The 17,535-nt window shown below is 44.4% G+C and overlaps 1 protein-coding gene across 1 annotated transcript in view; it reads right to left on the minus strand.

The window, feature by feature from the left end:
• Positions 1 to 17,535, minus strand: part of AGBL1 (AGBL carboxypeptidase 1) — a 1,172,656-nt gene that overhangs the window by 935,970 nt on the left and 219,151 nt on the right. Inside the window, exon 9 of the mRNA XM_040414188.1 lies at positions 13,306 to 13,367. Coding sequence (XP_040270122.1) covers positions 13,306 to 13,367 — 62 coding nt within the window. The remainder of the gene's footprint in view (positions 1 to 13,305; positions 13,368 to 17,535) is intronic.

Raw genomic sequence — 17,535 nt, forward strand, 5'->3', positions numbered from 1 at the left:
ACTAATGCCACCAGATGTAAGGCAGCTATCCTAAAAATCATTGTTCGACCCTTTAAGAAAGGCCTTGAGACATTGCTCAAATATTAAATAAGCCAGCATTTCTTCTGCAGACAGCCTTACATCTGGTGGCATTAGAGGCAGAGCTTGTTAAGAGCTCATTTGCATCCCTTAATACCAGTAGCAGAATCAGCTGTCCAGCCAGTAGTTGTAGCAGTAGTAGCAGCAGCAAGTCACAGTTCTCCCTCATGTCTGGGAGGTGCATCATTATTATTGAGTAGTGTTGATCGTGAATATTCTAATTGCGATTTTTAAAAAATTGTTAGGAAACATTCTTTCCTGTATATGTCACGAGGGTGTCAAGAACCACGCCTGACTCCGTTATACCCGGGGTCAGGAAGTCGCAGCGGTTGGCTGTACACTCTATGTAAGATTTTCCTTATGGTAGCTTTCTGGGTTTGCTTTGCAAACCCTTTTGGCTCACTCAGGGATCCGTAGCTCCTTCTCCTCAGCTATTTACCTGTATATAAAGTGCAAGTGCTGCCAAAAATTACAAGGAAGAGTTACTCCGATACAACCTGTATATCACATAAAGGAGGGCCTCATTCACCTTGTGGTACAATTAGGGGGTAGAGCCTGCTGATGATCTGACCATCTAAAACATTAGGGGCAAGGGCCTGCTGCTGATCTGACCATCTAAAACATTATGGGCGAGGGCCAGCTGGTGACCCTTTCAAACATTAGGGGTGAGGGTCTGTTGCTAAGCTTACCCTCTAAAACATTAGGAGTGAGGGCAGCCTAATAAGCATGTTGATATGATGGAGGAGGAGGACGAGAAAAGGAAGAGTGAACCATATACCCTTTTTTTGTGGTGGAATGGGTACATGGGAATACAGTGTATTCAATACAACATAAAAGCCACATTTAAAGTGCCTTTATGTTCAGCCGCTTTCGTCTGGCGGAGTAGAGAAGTCAGGGGCAATCCAGGTCTTGTTCATTTTGATAAGAGTCAACCTGTCAGCATTTTCAGGTGACAGGCGGATGCGTTTATCAGTTATTATGCCCCCAGCAGCACTAAATACCCGCTCTGACAAAATGCTGGCAACAGGGCAGGCCAGCGCCTCATAGGCGTAGAGCGCCAGTTCGTGCCACGTGTCCAGCTTGGACACCCAATATTTTAAGGCACAGATGGATCACTGATGACGCTGGCACGGTCTGCTACGTACTACCTCACCATCTTCCAAAACTTTTCCCTCCTTGTGACACTAGGTCGCGCATCAGGGTGAGGGTGCTGGTGGGGTGTCATGCAACTGTCTCAGGCCTTGGAGACTGTTGCCCTGCCTCTGTTGGAACTGCTGTGTGTTCCCCTTGTCTCCTCTCCTCGGTTGCCCAAGGAAATACGTACTCTGCTGCCAGCGTAGTCAGCAGGAAATTTTTGGAGCTATTTTTCCACAAGGACCTTCTGGTTTATTGCACCATTTTGCTAGTCCTCTCCACCACAGGAATGAGAGATGAGAAGTTCTCTTTGTAGCGAGGGTCGAGAAGGGCGAACAACCAGTAATCGGTGTTGGCCAAAATGCGTATAACACGAGGGTCACGGGAAAGGCAGCATGACATAAAGTCAGCCATGTGTGCAAGAGTCCCAACAGACAAAACTTTGCTGTCCTCATCAGGAGGATTACTCTCAATCTCCTCATCCTCTTCCTCCTCTTCGGCCCATCCACGCTAAACAGATTAAATAAACCTGCTATGGGTACTACCCTCTGTAGCGGAGGCAACCGCCTCCTGCTCCTCCTCCTCATCATCATCTGACGGTGGTCTGACTATCACCCTGTGTACTGTCTTCCCCCATTTCCACCTCTTCCACATGCAAAGCGTCCGCCTTCATTGTGAGCAGCGAGAGTTTCAGTAGACACAGAAGTGGGATGGTTAAGCTGATAATAGTGGCATCACCGCTCACCATCTGAATGATTCCTCAAAGTTGCATAAAACCTCACAGAGGTCAGACATCCATGCACACTGGTTGCTTGTGAAGAGCGGAAGCTGACTGGAAAGGCGACGACCATCTTGCAGCTGGTATTCCACTACTGCCCTCTGCTGCTCACAAAGCCTGGCCAACATGTGGAACATGGAGTTCCAGCACGTGCTCACATCGCACAACAGTCAGTGACCTGGCAATTTCAAGCGCTGCTGCAGCGTTGCCAGACCGACGGCAGCTGTAGATGACTTTCGGAAATGGGCACACACACAGCGCACCTTCACCAGTAGCTCAGGCAAATTAGGGTAGAAACCGCTGAACCAGTAAGTTGATTACGTGGGCTAGGCATGGTATGTGTGTGAGCTTGCCGAGCTTAAAAGCCGCCACCAAGTTATGGCCATTTTCAGACAGAACCATGCCTGGTTGTAGGTTAAGTGGTGAAAGCCACAGCTCAGTCTGGTCCCTTATACCTTGCCACAGCTCTGCGGCAGTGTGCTGTTTGTCACCTAAGCAAACGAGTTTCAGCACGGCCTGTTGCCGCTTTCCCACTGCAGTGCTACACTGCTTCCAGCTACTGACTGATGGCTGACTGGTGCTGCAAGATGAGAATTCAGAGGTGGAAGTGGAGGAGGAGGTGGAGGAGGAGGTTGCAGCCACTTATGTAGGTGGTGGCGGAAATCCTAAAGGAAGTAGGGCTCGCAATCCTTGGCGTCGGTAGCATCTATGCACACCGGAAAAAATAGTGGCGGCTGGGGACTGAACAACAAAGCCCCAGTGTCCACAAGCTTAAATGGCAACAATTCCAGGACCATTAATTTGGAAAGTTGCACATTTAGTGTTATGGCCTGTGGGTGGGTGGCTGTTTATTTGAGCTTTCGTTCAAAGGCCTGGGGTATGGACATCTGTATGCTGTGCTGGGACACAGAAGTGGATGTGCTAGGTGATGGTGCTTGCAAAGGTCTAGGTGCAGGGCGCGAGGCATTCGGTCCTTCGTCTTGGACAGGGGATTGGCTAGCATGTAACACAGGGGAAGAGGAGGCAGTGGTGTGACCTGCAGACACTGATTGTGGACCCAGGCATTCGGCCCACCTATTAGGGTGCTTTGATGCCATGCGTCGGATCATGCTGGTGGCGGTGAGGTTGCTAGTGTTCACGCTCCTGCTCATTTGGGTATGGCACTTTCCTCAAAAAAGAGCCAGACTGCGGAACAACTACCCCTTGGCAAGGGAGATTTCGGCAAGGAAGTGTCCCGGGGAACAGTTGAGGGCCTGTTTGGTGTGGCCCGCCTTCTCCCTTTTGCCACCCCACTGCCTCTTCCAGCCTGTTGCGGTGTTACGGATCTCTCCCCCTCTGTACTGCTATCCTCGCTCGGCTTGCCACCTTGCCAGGATGGGTCAGTGATTTCATTGTCCACCACCTCCTCTTCCACTTCCTCACTCTGGTCATCCTCCTGACTTGTTGACCTAACAATAACCTCACTTATTGACAACTGTGTATTATCCTCAACATCAACCTCTTGAGACACTTTTTGCCGTTGACTTATTGGCAACTGTGTCTCTTCATCATCATCCACCTCATGTAATACTAATTGCCATTCCCCACCGTCATCTTTTTCTGACTGTGGATGCTCAAGAGTTTGGGAATCAGTGCACAAGATCTTCTCATGTCCCTCTTCAAGCGGGCTTGGCGAGAGGGCTAAATCAAGGAATAGCGATGAAAAGAGCTCCTCAGAATATCCAAGTGTGGGATCACTTGTTTGCCAAGACTCTCTATGGTGGGAGGATCAGGGTTAGGATTCTGTTGACCAGACTCTTAGCTACTGAGACTGGACTTTGTGGAAGACAGGGTGGTGCTTAACTGACTGGAAGCATTATCTGCTGCAATCCAACCGACCACCTGGTTGCACTGGTGTGACTTCGAGAGTGGTGTCCTGCGCCACCCTGCAAACTGGGACATGAAGCTAGGTATCATGGATGAGTGTATTTCTTGCGCTCTGGAAGCAGGCACATTTTCACCGCACCCAGGCCCACAGCCTCTGCGTGCACCACCAGTAGCAGGGCCACTAACCCCTCCCTTACTGCTTGCTTTGAGTATATTAAATGGTATATACAGTTGCAAGAAAAAGTATGTGAACCCTTTGGAATGATATGGATTTCTGCACAAATTGGTCATAAAATGTGATCTGATCTTCATCTAAGTCACAACAATAGACAATCACAGTCTGCTTAAACTAATAACACACAAAGAATTAAATGTTACCATGTTTTTATTGAACACACCATGTAAACATTCGCAGTGCAGGTGGAAAAAGTATGTGAACCCCTAGACTAATGACATTTCCAAGAGCTATTTGGAGTGAGGTGTAAGCCAACTGGAGTCCAATCAATAAGGTGAGATTGGAGGTGTTGGTTACAGCTGCCCTGTCCTATAAAAAACACACACCAGTTCTGGGTTTGCTTTTCACAAGAAGCATTGCCTGATGTTAATGATGCCTCGCACAAAAAGAGCTCTTAGAAGACCTATGATTAAGAATTGTTGACTTGCATAAAGCTGGAAATGTTTATAAAAGTATCTCCAAAACCTTGCTGTTCTTCAGTCTACGGTAAGTTCCAAGAAAGTTCAGCACTGCTGCTACTCTCCCTAGCAGTGGCCGTCCTGTAAAGATGACTACAAGAGCACAGTGCAGACTGCTCAATGAGGTGAAGAAGAATCCTAGAGTGTCAGCCAAAGACTTACAAAAGTCTCTGGCATATGCAAACATCCCTATTAGCGAATCTAGGATATGTAAAAAACTAAACAAGAATGGATTTCATGGGAGGATACCACAGGGGAAGCCACTGCTGTCCAAAAAAAACATTGCTGCACGTTTACAGTTTGCACAAGAGCACCTGGATGTTCCACAGCAGTACTGGCAAAATATTTTGTGGACAGATAAAACCAAAGTTGAGTTGTTTGGAAGAAACACACAACACTAGGCACAGCACACCAACATCAAAACCTCATCCCAACTGTGAAGTATGGTAGTGGGGGCATCATGGTTTGGGGCTGCTTTGCTGGGTCAGGGCCTGGACGGATTGCTATCATTGAAGGAAAAATGAATTCCCAAGTTTATCAAGACATTTTGCAGGAGAACTTAAGGCCATCTGTCCACCAGATGAAGCTCAACAGAAGATGAGTGTTGCAACAGGACAACGACTTAAAGCATAGAAGTAAATCAACAACAGAATGGCTTAAACAGAAGAAAATACACCTTCTGGAGTGGCCCAGTCAGAGTCCTGACCTCAACCCGATTGAGATGCTGTGGCATGACCTCAAGAAAGCGATTCACACCAGACATCCCAAGAATATTGCTGAACTGAAACAGTTCTGTAAAGAGGAATGGTCAAGAATTACTCCTGACCGTTGTGCACATCTGATCTGCAACTACAGGATAAGTTATTGCTGCCAAAGGAGGTTCAACCAGTTATTAAATCCAAGGGTTCACATTATTTTTCCACCTGCACTGTGAATGTTTACATGGTGTGTTCAACAAAAACATGGTAACATTTATTTCTTTGTGTGTCATTAATTTAAGCAGACTGTGATTGTCTATTGTTGTGACTTAGTGTCACGACCATGGTCATGGTCGTGACTCTTTGGTCGCATGCAGTTGTCAGCGGTTTCCTTTTGTTGTCAATCTCAAGTGAGGGCTCTGTGTATGTTGCCTCACGTGAGATTGCCGCTGGCAACATGATGTGGTTGGCAGTGGAGCAGCCGGAGCTGGTGGTAGGCTGCTCGCTGTCATAGCATGCGGTTGCCTCTGGCAACGTGTGGTTGAATGTGTTCACTGTCTATGTTTGGTGTGCACGGTATTTAGTTGTGTGTGCATTTCCCTTTAAGTGACACTTTCCTCCACTTGTGGTTGGCCGTGGCAACGTGTGGTATTGTGCATGTGGTGGCAGTGTCTCGGCCTTCTGGCTGATCCCCAGGACATGGTTGCCACGCATGCCGTTGGTAACAGGTGGAGTGTGTATTTGTTTGTACTTTTCCCCTTTAAGTAGCTTCCATCCCTTGCTTGGTATTGGAAAGGTTAATTCCCTTCCTACTGTGTGAACACTGGGTGTGTCTGTGTGTGGTTGTGGCTACTTGGGGCTATTTAGCTCCTGCTGGATGCCAGTAGCTGAGGGGTACTCCAGCCATGGTGTTTTCTGGAGTCATCCTCTTGGTATTATACCATCTTTCAGTGAGGGCCACCCTTGTGGTCATAAAACCAATGTATGATGTTAAGTTGATGTGTTACCCTGGTTACCTGTGTGTTTTGTGGTGTGCTGTCTCCTTAGTGTTTGTGTGGACAGCAGTACTGTTGCATAGGTTCATGTCAGCAAGGCTGTGGCAGGTAGGTTTGGAACTAGTGTTGTTCACCTGCCATATCCATATGTCTGTATTTGTTTCCCCTTCCTTGCAGCTTGGCCAGTGAGACTCCTGTTCGTCCGTGTCCTGGAGGAACAGGTCGTCTTACCCTGCTCCTAATTCCAGGGATTTCCTTAGGGCTAATAGGGACCCTAGGTTCCGGAGTATGAGCCCTCCTACCTTCTGGGTTGGCTCATATGGATAGGAGTCAGGGTCAGCATTAGGGACACGATAGGAGGTGACCTGCTCCCTGATCCTGTGGTCCTGGCCTAGCAGCAACCATCCATTCGCTAACATCGCACGGCTGAGGGTTTCCCCCATTCTCAGCTGTGACAGTATGACCACAATGGCTCCTTATGTGGTATACCTTCGTAAGAGGGTGCAGCATGCATCGCCATATGTTTGTGGGGTGCGTGCGTGTTCTCCGGAGGGAGAGCGTTTTGGGGATCACCGTTAATGGCGCGGTTGGTGGCTTATTCCCCGCCACCTTACCTTCCGTGTCCGTGTTCGTAATCCCTCGTCCCTCTCTATGTTCTTATCTCTGGTCGTCTGCTGGCAGCATTCCGTTAGTGTTCCGGCTGTGTGCTGGTTAGGAGTGTCTGTTGGCAGCGACTGGAGTGGGAATGTGAGTAGAGAGTGGACGCAGTGTCAGTGTGGTCTCTCCGGGCTGTTTCTTTGCTGGTCTCTGGTTCCTGTGTGTTGCTCCAGAGCCTGGCAGTCGGCTCCCTGGTTCCTTTGTGTTGCTCCAGGGGCCGGCAGCAGTCCTGGGGAGACTCGCAAGTACTGACGCTGTTTTCCCTTACTTTTTCCCTTCTCCTATCCCCTTATTGGGTCCCTAACTAGTTTTCCTTTTTTTTTTTTTGGTGGGGGGGCTTTGAGGGGTGGGAGTGTCACGACCATGGTCATGGTCGTGACTCTTTGGTCGCATGCAGTTGTCAGAGGTTTCCTTTTGTTGTCAATCACAAGTGAGGGCTCTGTGTATGTTGCCTCACGTGTGGTTGCCGCTGGCACTATGATGTGGTTGGCAGTGTAGCAGCCGGAGCTGGTGCTAGTCTGCTGCTGTCATAGCATGTGGTTGCCTCTGGCAACGTGTGGTTGAATGTGTTCACTGTCTATGTTTGGTGTGCACGGTATTTAGTTGTGTGTGCATTTCCCTTTAAGTGACACTTTCCTCCACTTGTGGTTGCCCGTGGCAACGTGTAGTATTGTGCATGTGGTGGCAGTGTCTCGGCCTTCTGGCTTATCACCAGGACATAGTTGCCACGCATGCCGTTGCCGGTGGTAACAGGTGGAGTGTGTGTGTGTGTTTGTTTGTACTTTTCCTCTTTAAGTAGCTTCCATCCCTTGCCTAGTATTGGAAGGGTTAATTCCCTTCCTACTGTGTGAACACTGGGTGTGTCTGTGTGTGGGTGTGGCTACTTGGGGCTATTTAGCTCCTGCTGGATGCCAGTAGCTGAGGGGTACTCCAGCCATGGTGTTTGTTGGAGTCATCCTCCTGGTATTATACCATCTTCCAGTGAGGGCCACCCTTGTGGTCATAAAACCAATGTATGATGTTAAGTTGATGTGTTACCCTGGTTACCTGTGTGTTTTGTGGTGTGCTGTCTCCTTAGTGTTTGTGTGGACAGCAGTACTGTTGCATGGGTTCCAGTCAGCAAGGCTGTGGCAGTTAGGTTTGGAACTAGTGTTGTTCACCTGCCATATCCATATGTCTGTATTTGTTTCCCCTTCCTTGCAGCTTCCTTGTTCGTCCGTGTCCTGGAGGAACAGGTCGTCTTACCTTGCTCCTAAGTCCAGGGATTTCCTTAGGGCTAATAGGGACCCTAGGTTCCGGAGTATGAGCCCTCCTACCTTCTGGGTTGGCTCATATGGATAGGAGTCAGGGTCAGCATTAGGGACACGATAGGAGGTGACCTGCTCCCTGATCCTATGGTCCTGGCCTAGCAGCAACCATCCATTCGCTAACATCACACGGCTGAGGGTTTCGCCCATTCTCAGCTGTGACACTTAGATGAAGATCAGATCACATTTTATGACCAATTTGTGCAGAAATCCATATCATTCCAAAGGGTTCATATACTTTTTCTTGCAACTGTATGCTTGCAAGTATGTCACACGTACGCACAAGCGCAGGTTTTGTAAGAGTATGCGCAAATAAATTACACTGAATATCACAGATATTTAGAATGTGCAAATGTTACAACAGGAGATGTAGCACAGATAATGTTGCTGTCACTAGCGGCGAAAAAATTACACTGAATGTCACAGATATTTAGGATGCGCAAATGTTACACAGGAGATGCAGCGCTGGTAATCTCGCTGTCAGCAGTGGCCAAACAATTGCGCTGAATGTCACAGATATATGTGGGGCAAATGTAACACAACAGATGTATATATTGCAGCCAGATAAAACAATAGTCCGTAAAAGGACTTTTGGGTCTCTAACACCTTTCAAGGCTAAACCCTGCCTAAAAACTATTCCTGTCCCTACACTATCTGTCCCTTCTGCTGCAGCTCGCCCTGACTAAGACTGAGCCGAACCACGTGTCATCGGGTGCTATATAGCACCCGATGATGCGTTTCGGCCAGCCAATCACTGTAATGCCAGTAACGAACATGTCTACGGCATTACAGTGAGTGCCAGTACTTCCCTGCACGTTTATTGACTGAGTAGTAGCCAACAAACATGAGGGGAGGAGACACCGCGATGTGCCGAGCATCGCGATGCTCAAGTCAAAATGATGTTTGGCCGAGCCTGCTCGCCCAACACTAGTCTAAATGATTGGTATGTTCTCAAATAGCTGGTCTTTTTTGGGGGAAGTTTCACTGTACAGTATTTCTTATTTTGTTTTTAAAATTGACTTCATTACAGTAATATCATACAGAGAATGTCACATAGGGGATTCAGAAAAGGAACATTTCCAGTTGTTTAAAAAAAATCATTGCCTTTGTTTCTATAATTTGGTCTACCCTGTACATCATATTATCACAGAGGTGTTTTTCTGAGATATCTTATTGCCATACTATTCTAGAATGTCAAATTCAAATCACATGCACTGTTCTAATCAATGACACAGTAAGGGCTCATGCACACAAACGTATATTTTTTTCCGCGTCTGTTCCGTTTTTTTTGTAGACCGTATGCTGGAGCCATTCACTTCAATGGGTCTGCAAAAAAAACTAAAGTTGCTCCGTGTGCATTCCGTTTCCGTATGTCCGTATTTTCGTTTCGCAAAAAAATAGAACATGTCCTATTATTGTCCGCATTACGGACAAGGATAGTATTGTTCTATGAAGGGCCAACTGTTCCGTTCCGCAAAATACGGAATGCACACAGATGTCATTCGTATTTTTGGCGAATCCGTTTTTTGTGGACTGCAAAATACATACGGTTGTGTGCATGAGCCCTAAGGATAATACTAAATAAACAAATAATTAAGGCTACATGCACACGAACATTGTTTGTTTCCGTGTCCGTTCAGTTTTTTTTGCGGATAGGATGCGGACCCATTCATTTCAATGGGTCCGCAAAAAATGCGGACAGCACACCGTGTGCTGTCCGCATCAGTATGTCCATTCCGTAGCCTCGCAAAAAAAAATAATGTCCTATTCTTGTCCGTTTTAGACATTGTTACAATGGATCCGCAAAAAAAAACAGATGGCATAAGGATGTCATCCGTTGTTTTTTTTGCAGATGTCAAAACACATACAGTCGTGTGCATGTAGCCTAAGGCTGTTTTGTCTTACCACCAGTCTTTTCTCAGCTTAAAAAAATCACATCTAAATGCTTAGTTCATGCTTTTACCATCACACATGCTATTAAACGAATCTCTGCATTTTAGGGAATTCTCTTACTACATATAAACATGGACGAAATTGCTAGTACCCGTTAAAGAAAGAGAAACCCACAGCTGTCACGGAAATAATTTGAAACTGACAAAGTAATAATAAATAAATAAAAAATACTGAAAATCAGACATTGCTTTTGTATTGTGGTTTAACAAAATAATTAAAAACTAATGAAAGTGGCCAGCACAAAAATGACAGTACCCATAACTTAATATTTGTTCCACAACCTTTTGAGGCAATCAATCGATTTCTGTACCTCTCAATGAGACTTCTGCACCTGTCCACAGGTATTTTGGTCCACTCCTCGTGAGCAAACTGCTCCAGCTGTCTCAGGTTTGAGGGGTGCCTTCTCCAGACTGCATGTTTCAGATCCTTCCTCAGATATTCAATAGGATTTAGATCAGGGCTCATAAAAGGCCACTTCAGAATGGTCCAATGCTTTCCTCTTGTTGGAGGACCCACGAATCAGACAAAGCTTTCTGACACTGGGCAGCACATTTTGCTCCAGAATGCTTTGATAGTCTAGAGATTTCATTGCACCCTGCACAGATTGAAGACACCTTGTGCCAGATGCAGCAAAGCAGCACCAAAACATAACCAAATCTCCTTCATGTTTCACAATGTTCTTTTCTTTATATGCTTAATTTTTGCATCTGGGAACATAGAGCTGATGTGACTTAACATGACGCTCCAGTTTTCGCATCTGTCCAAAAGACATTCTCTCAGGAGCATTGTGACGAGCCATATGCATTTTGGCAAATTCCAGTCTTGCTTTCTTATTATTTGCTTTCAACAATGATTTCCTCTTCAGTCTTCTTCCATTAAGTCCACATTGGCTAAGACAGCGACGGATGGTGCGATCTGACACTGATGTATCTTGACCTTGGAGTTCACCTCGAATCTCTTTGGAGGTTGTTCTGGGCTCTTTGGTTACCATTCATATTATCTGTCTCTTCAATTTGTTGTTAGTTTTTCTCTTGTGGTTCAGGGAAGTTGGCTACAGTCCAGCAGACCTTAAAGGGGTTGTCTCACTTCAGTAAGTGGCATTTATCATGTAGAGAAAGTTAATACAAGCCACTTACTTATATACTGTTATTATCCATTTTGCTTCCTTTGCTGTCTGGATTCATTTTTCCATTACATTATACACTGCTTGTTTCCATGGTTACAGACCACCCTGCAATCCATCAGTGGTGGTCGTGCTTGCACAATATATGAAAAAGTACTATCCTATGTGCGCTCCCATGGTACCGGCCACCAGAGAGGCTGATACTTTTTCCTATAGTGTGCAAGCATGACCACCACTGATGGATTGCAGGGTGGTCTGTAACCATGGAGACGAGCAGTGTATAATGTTTTGGAAAAATGCCAGCGAAAGAAGCAATATGGACAATCACAATACATTAGTAAGTGGCTTGTATTAACTTCCTCTACATGATAAATGGCACTTACTGAAGTGAGACAACCCCTTTAAACTTTTGAATTATGGTGTTCATTTATTTAGACTGCCGTTTTAGATGCCAGTCTTAATACCTCTTTAGCTGGTGGTGGAAACACCTAATTGATATAGAGGCACCAGCCTCTAAATATCTTCCCATCTCCACCGCTTGTCTAACTCTACGCCAGCTCCCTTTCTGGTGCAGATTTGGACCATTTTCTACTCCTAAAACAGGCATAGAAAACTATATATTAGACAGGCCTGCTGGCCCAACCCCTTCCCCGTCCACGCCTGCCCATTTTTTAGACCTGGCGCGAGCAGGAAAAAGTCGCAGATTGCAGCTCAAATAACCTTTGCGCCGCAATCTGCCACAGATATACGCCAAAAACTGGCGTATATCTGTATTTGTTTGTAAATGACCCCCCATATGCAACTGTAGTAACAGAAAACAGTTTGGAGGTGGTCTTCTTACCTTTACTTTTAACATGTTTGTCTATTATTTTCTTTCTAAGCTCCTGAGACAACTCTCTCCTTAGTTTTCATTGATACCAAACAGCACAGCAACTACTTGTTACCCTTCAAATAGGCAGACTGAGTCATTACAAGTTTGAAGACACGGGTGATGCTAATTACAGGACACGTGTTGGTTTAACATTTCCCTATGGTCAAATTATTTTCAATCTTTTCTAGAGGTACCATCCTTTCTGTTCAGGCCACTTTCATTACTTTGTTTTTTTAAATTGTTCTGTTGAACCACAATTCAAAAACTTATTATTTATTTTGTCACTTTCAAGTTATTTCAGTGATCATTGTGGGTTTTTCTATCTTTAATGGAAGGTTACCATGTGAGTACACTGATGATTTTTTTTTTTATCAGTGTTGAGGTAGCAGCTATATCGTTTGAGAAGCTAAGGCTACTTTCACACTTGCGGCAGAGGATTCCGGCAGGCAGTTCCGTCGCCGGAACTGCCTGCCGAAACCGTCAAAACGCATGAAAACTGATGGCATTTGTCAGACAGATCAGGATCCTGATCCGTATGACAAATGCATTGAAGTGCCAGATCCGTCTCTCCGGTGTCATCCGGAGAAACAGATCCAGCATTTATTTTTTTCGCATTTTTTGCGGTCTAAGCATACGCAGACCGCAATGCCGGATCCATTTTGCCAGAACACTCGGGACTGGATCCGGCATTAATGCATGTCAATGGGAAAAAATGCCGGACTCACTTTCAGCTTCTTCGCATGCGCCCGGCACCCTCACGCAGAAGCTGAAAGTGAGTCCGATGCCCATAGCTTTCTATTGGGCATGCGATCTCGGAACGTCGGGGACAGCAGAAGCCGCCCAGGTAAGTGAATATTGATGAGCTGGGCGGCGCTTCAAAACGGCGGTTGGGGCGCGGCTGGCTGGGCAGAAGTGAAGCTGAAACGCCGCCCCTTGGGCAGAAAGAAGAGCGATTACATCAGGTTATAAAACATGAGTTTGCTGTATTTTTAAGGTGAACAGGGGTTATACTTATATGTTTTTAATACACATTAGAAGACCTGTGCATGCATATATATAGCTAATTATGCTTATTGGGCCTGTCAGTGTCCCTTTAAACTATATTTCAATCTAGCAGGGATTGAAACGTGTCAAGTAGAATGAAATACAAACTTCCTCCATGTTTTCCTCATTTGTGTGGTTATCCATGTATTCATCTTCATCCTCAGATTCATCTATGAAATAAAATGGAATAAACTGATAAGAATAATATAAAATTTTAATGTTTTGCTTCATCATTCCACATAACCTGAAAACGTGTCTAATGTATTCAGAGCTCATACAGAAAGGTGAATAGGCTAGAAAGTCTGGGACCTGAATAACATAAAAATTAGCTCAATTTTGGTGTTTAGATCTTTGAGACAAAAATCATAGCAACAGAATAATTTTTGTGATCTTACATTAAATCAAAAAATTGGAAAAAAGTATATGACTCTCTAGGATTATCAGTTCATTTAAAGGTATAACTAAACTACCTAAGGCCTCATGCACACAACCGTTTTTCGGGTCCGCATCTGAGCCGCCGTTTTTGCGGCTTGAATGCGGACCCATTCAATGGGGACGAAAAGATGCCGACAGCACTCCGTGTGCTGTCCGCATCCGTTGCTCCGTTCCGTAGCCCCGCAAAAAAAATAGAACATGTCCTATTCTTGTCCGTTTTGCGGACAAGAATAGGCATTTCTACAATGGGCCGCCCGTTCCGTTCCGCAAATTGTGGAAGGCACACGGACGGCTTCCGTTTTTAGCAGATCTGCGGTTTGCGGGCTGCAAAAAACGGAACGGTCGTGTGCATGAGGCCTTAATCTCAGAAGTATGAGACCATGGGTAGGGGTGGCTTGCCCCATATGAACAGACTTGCTGTGTGGTCTCACCTTAATTGGTATGTCTTAATCCAGCAATATTTCTAAGGGCATTTTCAAAATTAACTATTTGAATTTTGAGAAACCATAAAGAGGTATTCCAAGATTTTACCATTGATGCCCTATCTTCAGGAGGGGTCTGAAACCCTGCAGCCCTCCACTCAGCTGTTCCTGAGTAATGATGTAAGTCGGTATTGGAGTTATATAACTCCATACATCGTGTAGTGGACATAGCTGATAACTGCAGTACTGCTGTCATTGAAGTAAAATTCTGGAATATCTCTTTAAAGGGGTTGTCCGAGTTACTTTTTGTTCTTTGTATGTTTCTATCTAGGCAAATGTCAGGGCTTTACAATGCACTTTCTTTATCTGCAGTGGCTCCTTTCTCATATTTCACAGAGGGTCACATGACCTGTGATGTCAGCTTCTCTCCCTGCTCTGATGATGTTTCGTGCACAAGCCTGAGAGAGCAGATATGGTACACGAGACGACACAGAGCTGACAGACTGGAAGAGTTCTGCAGAGCATTGCACGAGAATAATGGTGCTGTGTGTATCAGCAGTGTCATTGTACAGCTGGGACTTTTAGTCCTACACGTACAATATGCTGCTGAGTATCCCAGCAGTCAGACATTTTAGTCAGCACTTGTATTCACTCCCTTTGCCGAGCAGAGGGAGGGGCACAAATATTAATGAGGAAAACCTCAGAGATTGTTGTTATTGCAGGTAAACAAAGGGCCAGAAGAGAACCAGGGAAATCAAGAAATATAATTTTTTTGGCCTAAAACTTGATTAGCTTAGTTATATATTGTTGTCCATCAGATTTACAGTGCTATATATTTTTTAATAACTCGGACAACTGCTTTAAGGTATCTTTTCATGAGAATACCATCTCTGCAGACAGTGAGTTTTACTGGATGACAATGGCACTAAACCCACAAGTCTAACAACAACAAGTTGACTCACATAGTTTTACTGTTGTAGCCATGTTGTCATAGGACATGTCAGAGCGGAAGAAGAAAAAAGAGGGTTAATCACCAGACCTTCTATTTGAGGGTCCGAGAAAAACTATTGCAGGGCGCCAAGGGAGGGCAGAGGTGAATGGGTATCTAGTGGATGTAGGAGGGCTGGCTGCCACTGGTCCACACCTAACCCTGATGGGCACAGGGTAGGTGATTTGGAAGGTAAATGGTTGTGCATGGAGACGCTGAAAAAAGACCAGGTGTAAGGCGCCAAAGACCCTTGGATGAGATAAAGAATGAAGTTGGATCCCTTTAGTAAAAATTACGGACCCTATGTTGTTGACACACTTTTTAAGAGTGTGTGCCCACAGAGTAGGTGATGCCACGTGTTTAAAATAAAATAAATGGTATCGTATAGATCACATATGACCACATGAAAACAAATATGAATAATAGAATAAAAAATGATTAAGAATAAAAAAATTATAAAAATGTAGAAAAATATATATGAAATATATATATATACAGTACAGACCAAAAGTTTGGACACACCTTCTCATTCAAAGAGTTTTCTTTATTTTCATGACTATGAAGGCATCAAAACTATGAATTAACACATGTGGAATTATATACATAACAAACAAGTGTGAAACAACTGAAAATATGTCATATTCTAGGTTCTTCAAAGTAGCCACCTTTTGCTTTGATTACTGCTTTGCACACTCTTGGCATTCTCTTGATGAGCTTCAAGAGGTAGCCCCCTGAAATGGTCTTCCAACAGTCTTGAAGGAGTTCCCAGAGATGCTTAGCACTTGTTGGCCCTTTTGCCTTCACTCTGCGGTCCAGCTCACCCCAAACCATCTCGATTGGGTTCAGGTCCGGTGACTGTGGAGGCCAGGTCATCTGGCGCAGCACCCCATCACTTTCCTTCATGGTCAAATTACTTTCAAAGTTTTCCCAATTTTTCGGCTGACTGACTGACCTTCATTTCTTAAAGTAATGATGGCCACTCGTTTTTCTTTACTTAGCTGCTTTTTTTCTTGCCATAATTCAAATTCTAACAGTCTATTCAGTAGGAATATCAGCTGTGTATCCACCTGACTTCTCCTCAACGCAACTGATGGTCCCAACCCCATTTATAAGGCAAGAAATCCCACTTATTAAACCTGACAGGGCACACCTGTGAAGTGAAAACCATTTCAGGGGACTACCTCTTGAAGCTCATTAAGAGAATGTCAAGAGTGTGCAAAGCAGTAATCAAAGCAAAAGGTGGCTACTTTGAAGAACCTAGAATATGACATATTTTCAGTTGTTTCACACTTGTTTGTTATGTATATAATTCCACATGTGTTAATTCATAGTTTTGATGCCTTCAGTGTGAATCTACAATTTTCATAGTCATGAAAATAAAGAAAACTCTTTGAATGAGAAGGTGTGTCCAAACTTTTGGTCTGTACTGTATATATATATATATATATATATATATATAAAAATTATAAAACAAATATGAAGTAAGTCACCATTAATATATATATTTCATATATATTTTTCTAAATTTTTATAATTTTTTAATTCTTAATCATTTTTTATTCTATTATTCATATTTGTTTTCATGTGGTTATATGTGATCTATACGATACCATTTATTTTATTTTAAACACGTGGCATCACCTACTCTGTGGGCACACACTCATAAAAAGTGTGTCAACAACATAGGGTCCGTAATTTTTACTAAAGGGATCCAACTTCATTCTTTATCTCATCCAAGGGTCTTTGGCGCCTTACACCTGGTCTTTTTTCAGCGTCTCCACGCACAACCATTTACCGTCATAGGACATGTTAGATGTAGATTCACCAACATCCATGTTACATACATAAAACATAATGCAGATCTGTATATTTTAGAAATAAACTTTTACCCCCAAAGAGGGCATTAAAGGGACTGTCATGAGACAATCATTTTAATGCTGAAGCATGTAGTTTATAAATGAATGACAAAGTATATAATTGTGGGTGTTTTTAGATATTTGGGGTTTACGTTATTAATCATCCCTGGTTTCATTTCTACTTAAAGGGGTTGTTTCACTTCAGCTAAAGGCATTCATCATGTAGAGAAAGTTACTACAAGGCACTTACTAATTTATTGTGATTGTCCATATTGCCTCCTTTGCTGGCTGGATTCATTTTTCCATCGCATTATACACTGCTAGTTTTTCTGAGGTTACGACCACCGCTGCAGTGCTGATACGAGGTGACTGGGACGGAAACTGCTGAGCAGCATCCCTATGTGCACTCTCATGTCCCAGCCACCAGAGAGGCCAGCGCTTTTCCCTATATTGTGCAAGCACGGCTAACACTGCTGGATTGCAGGGTGGTCATAACCCCTGGATATGCGCAGTCTATAATGTGATTGACAAATGGATCAAGCCAACAAAGGAAGTAATATGGGAATCACAATACATTTGTAAGTGCCTTATCTTAACGTCGTCTACATGATAAATGCCATTTGCTGAAGTGAGAACC

The sequence above is a fragment of the Bufo bufo genome, chromosome 1 (assembly GCF_905171765.1).
Source record: "Bufo bufo chromosome 1, aBufBuf1.1, whole genome shotgun sequence".
Lineage (NCBI taxonomy): Eukaryota > Metazoa > Chordata > Amphibia > Anura > Bufonidae > Bufo > Bufo bufo.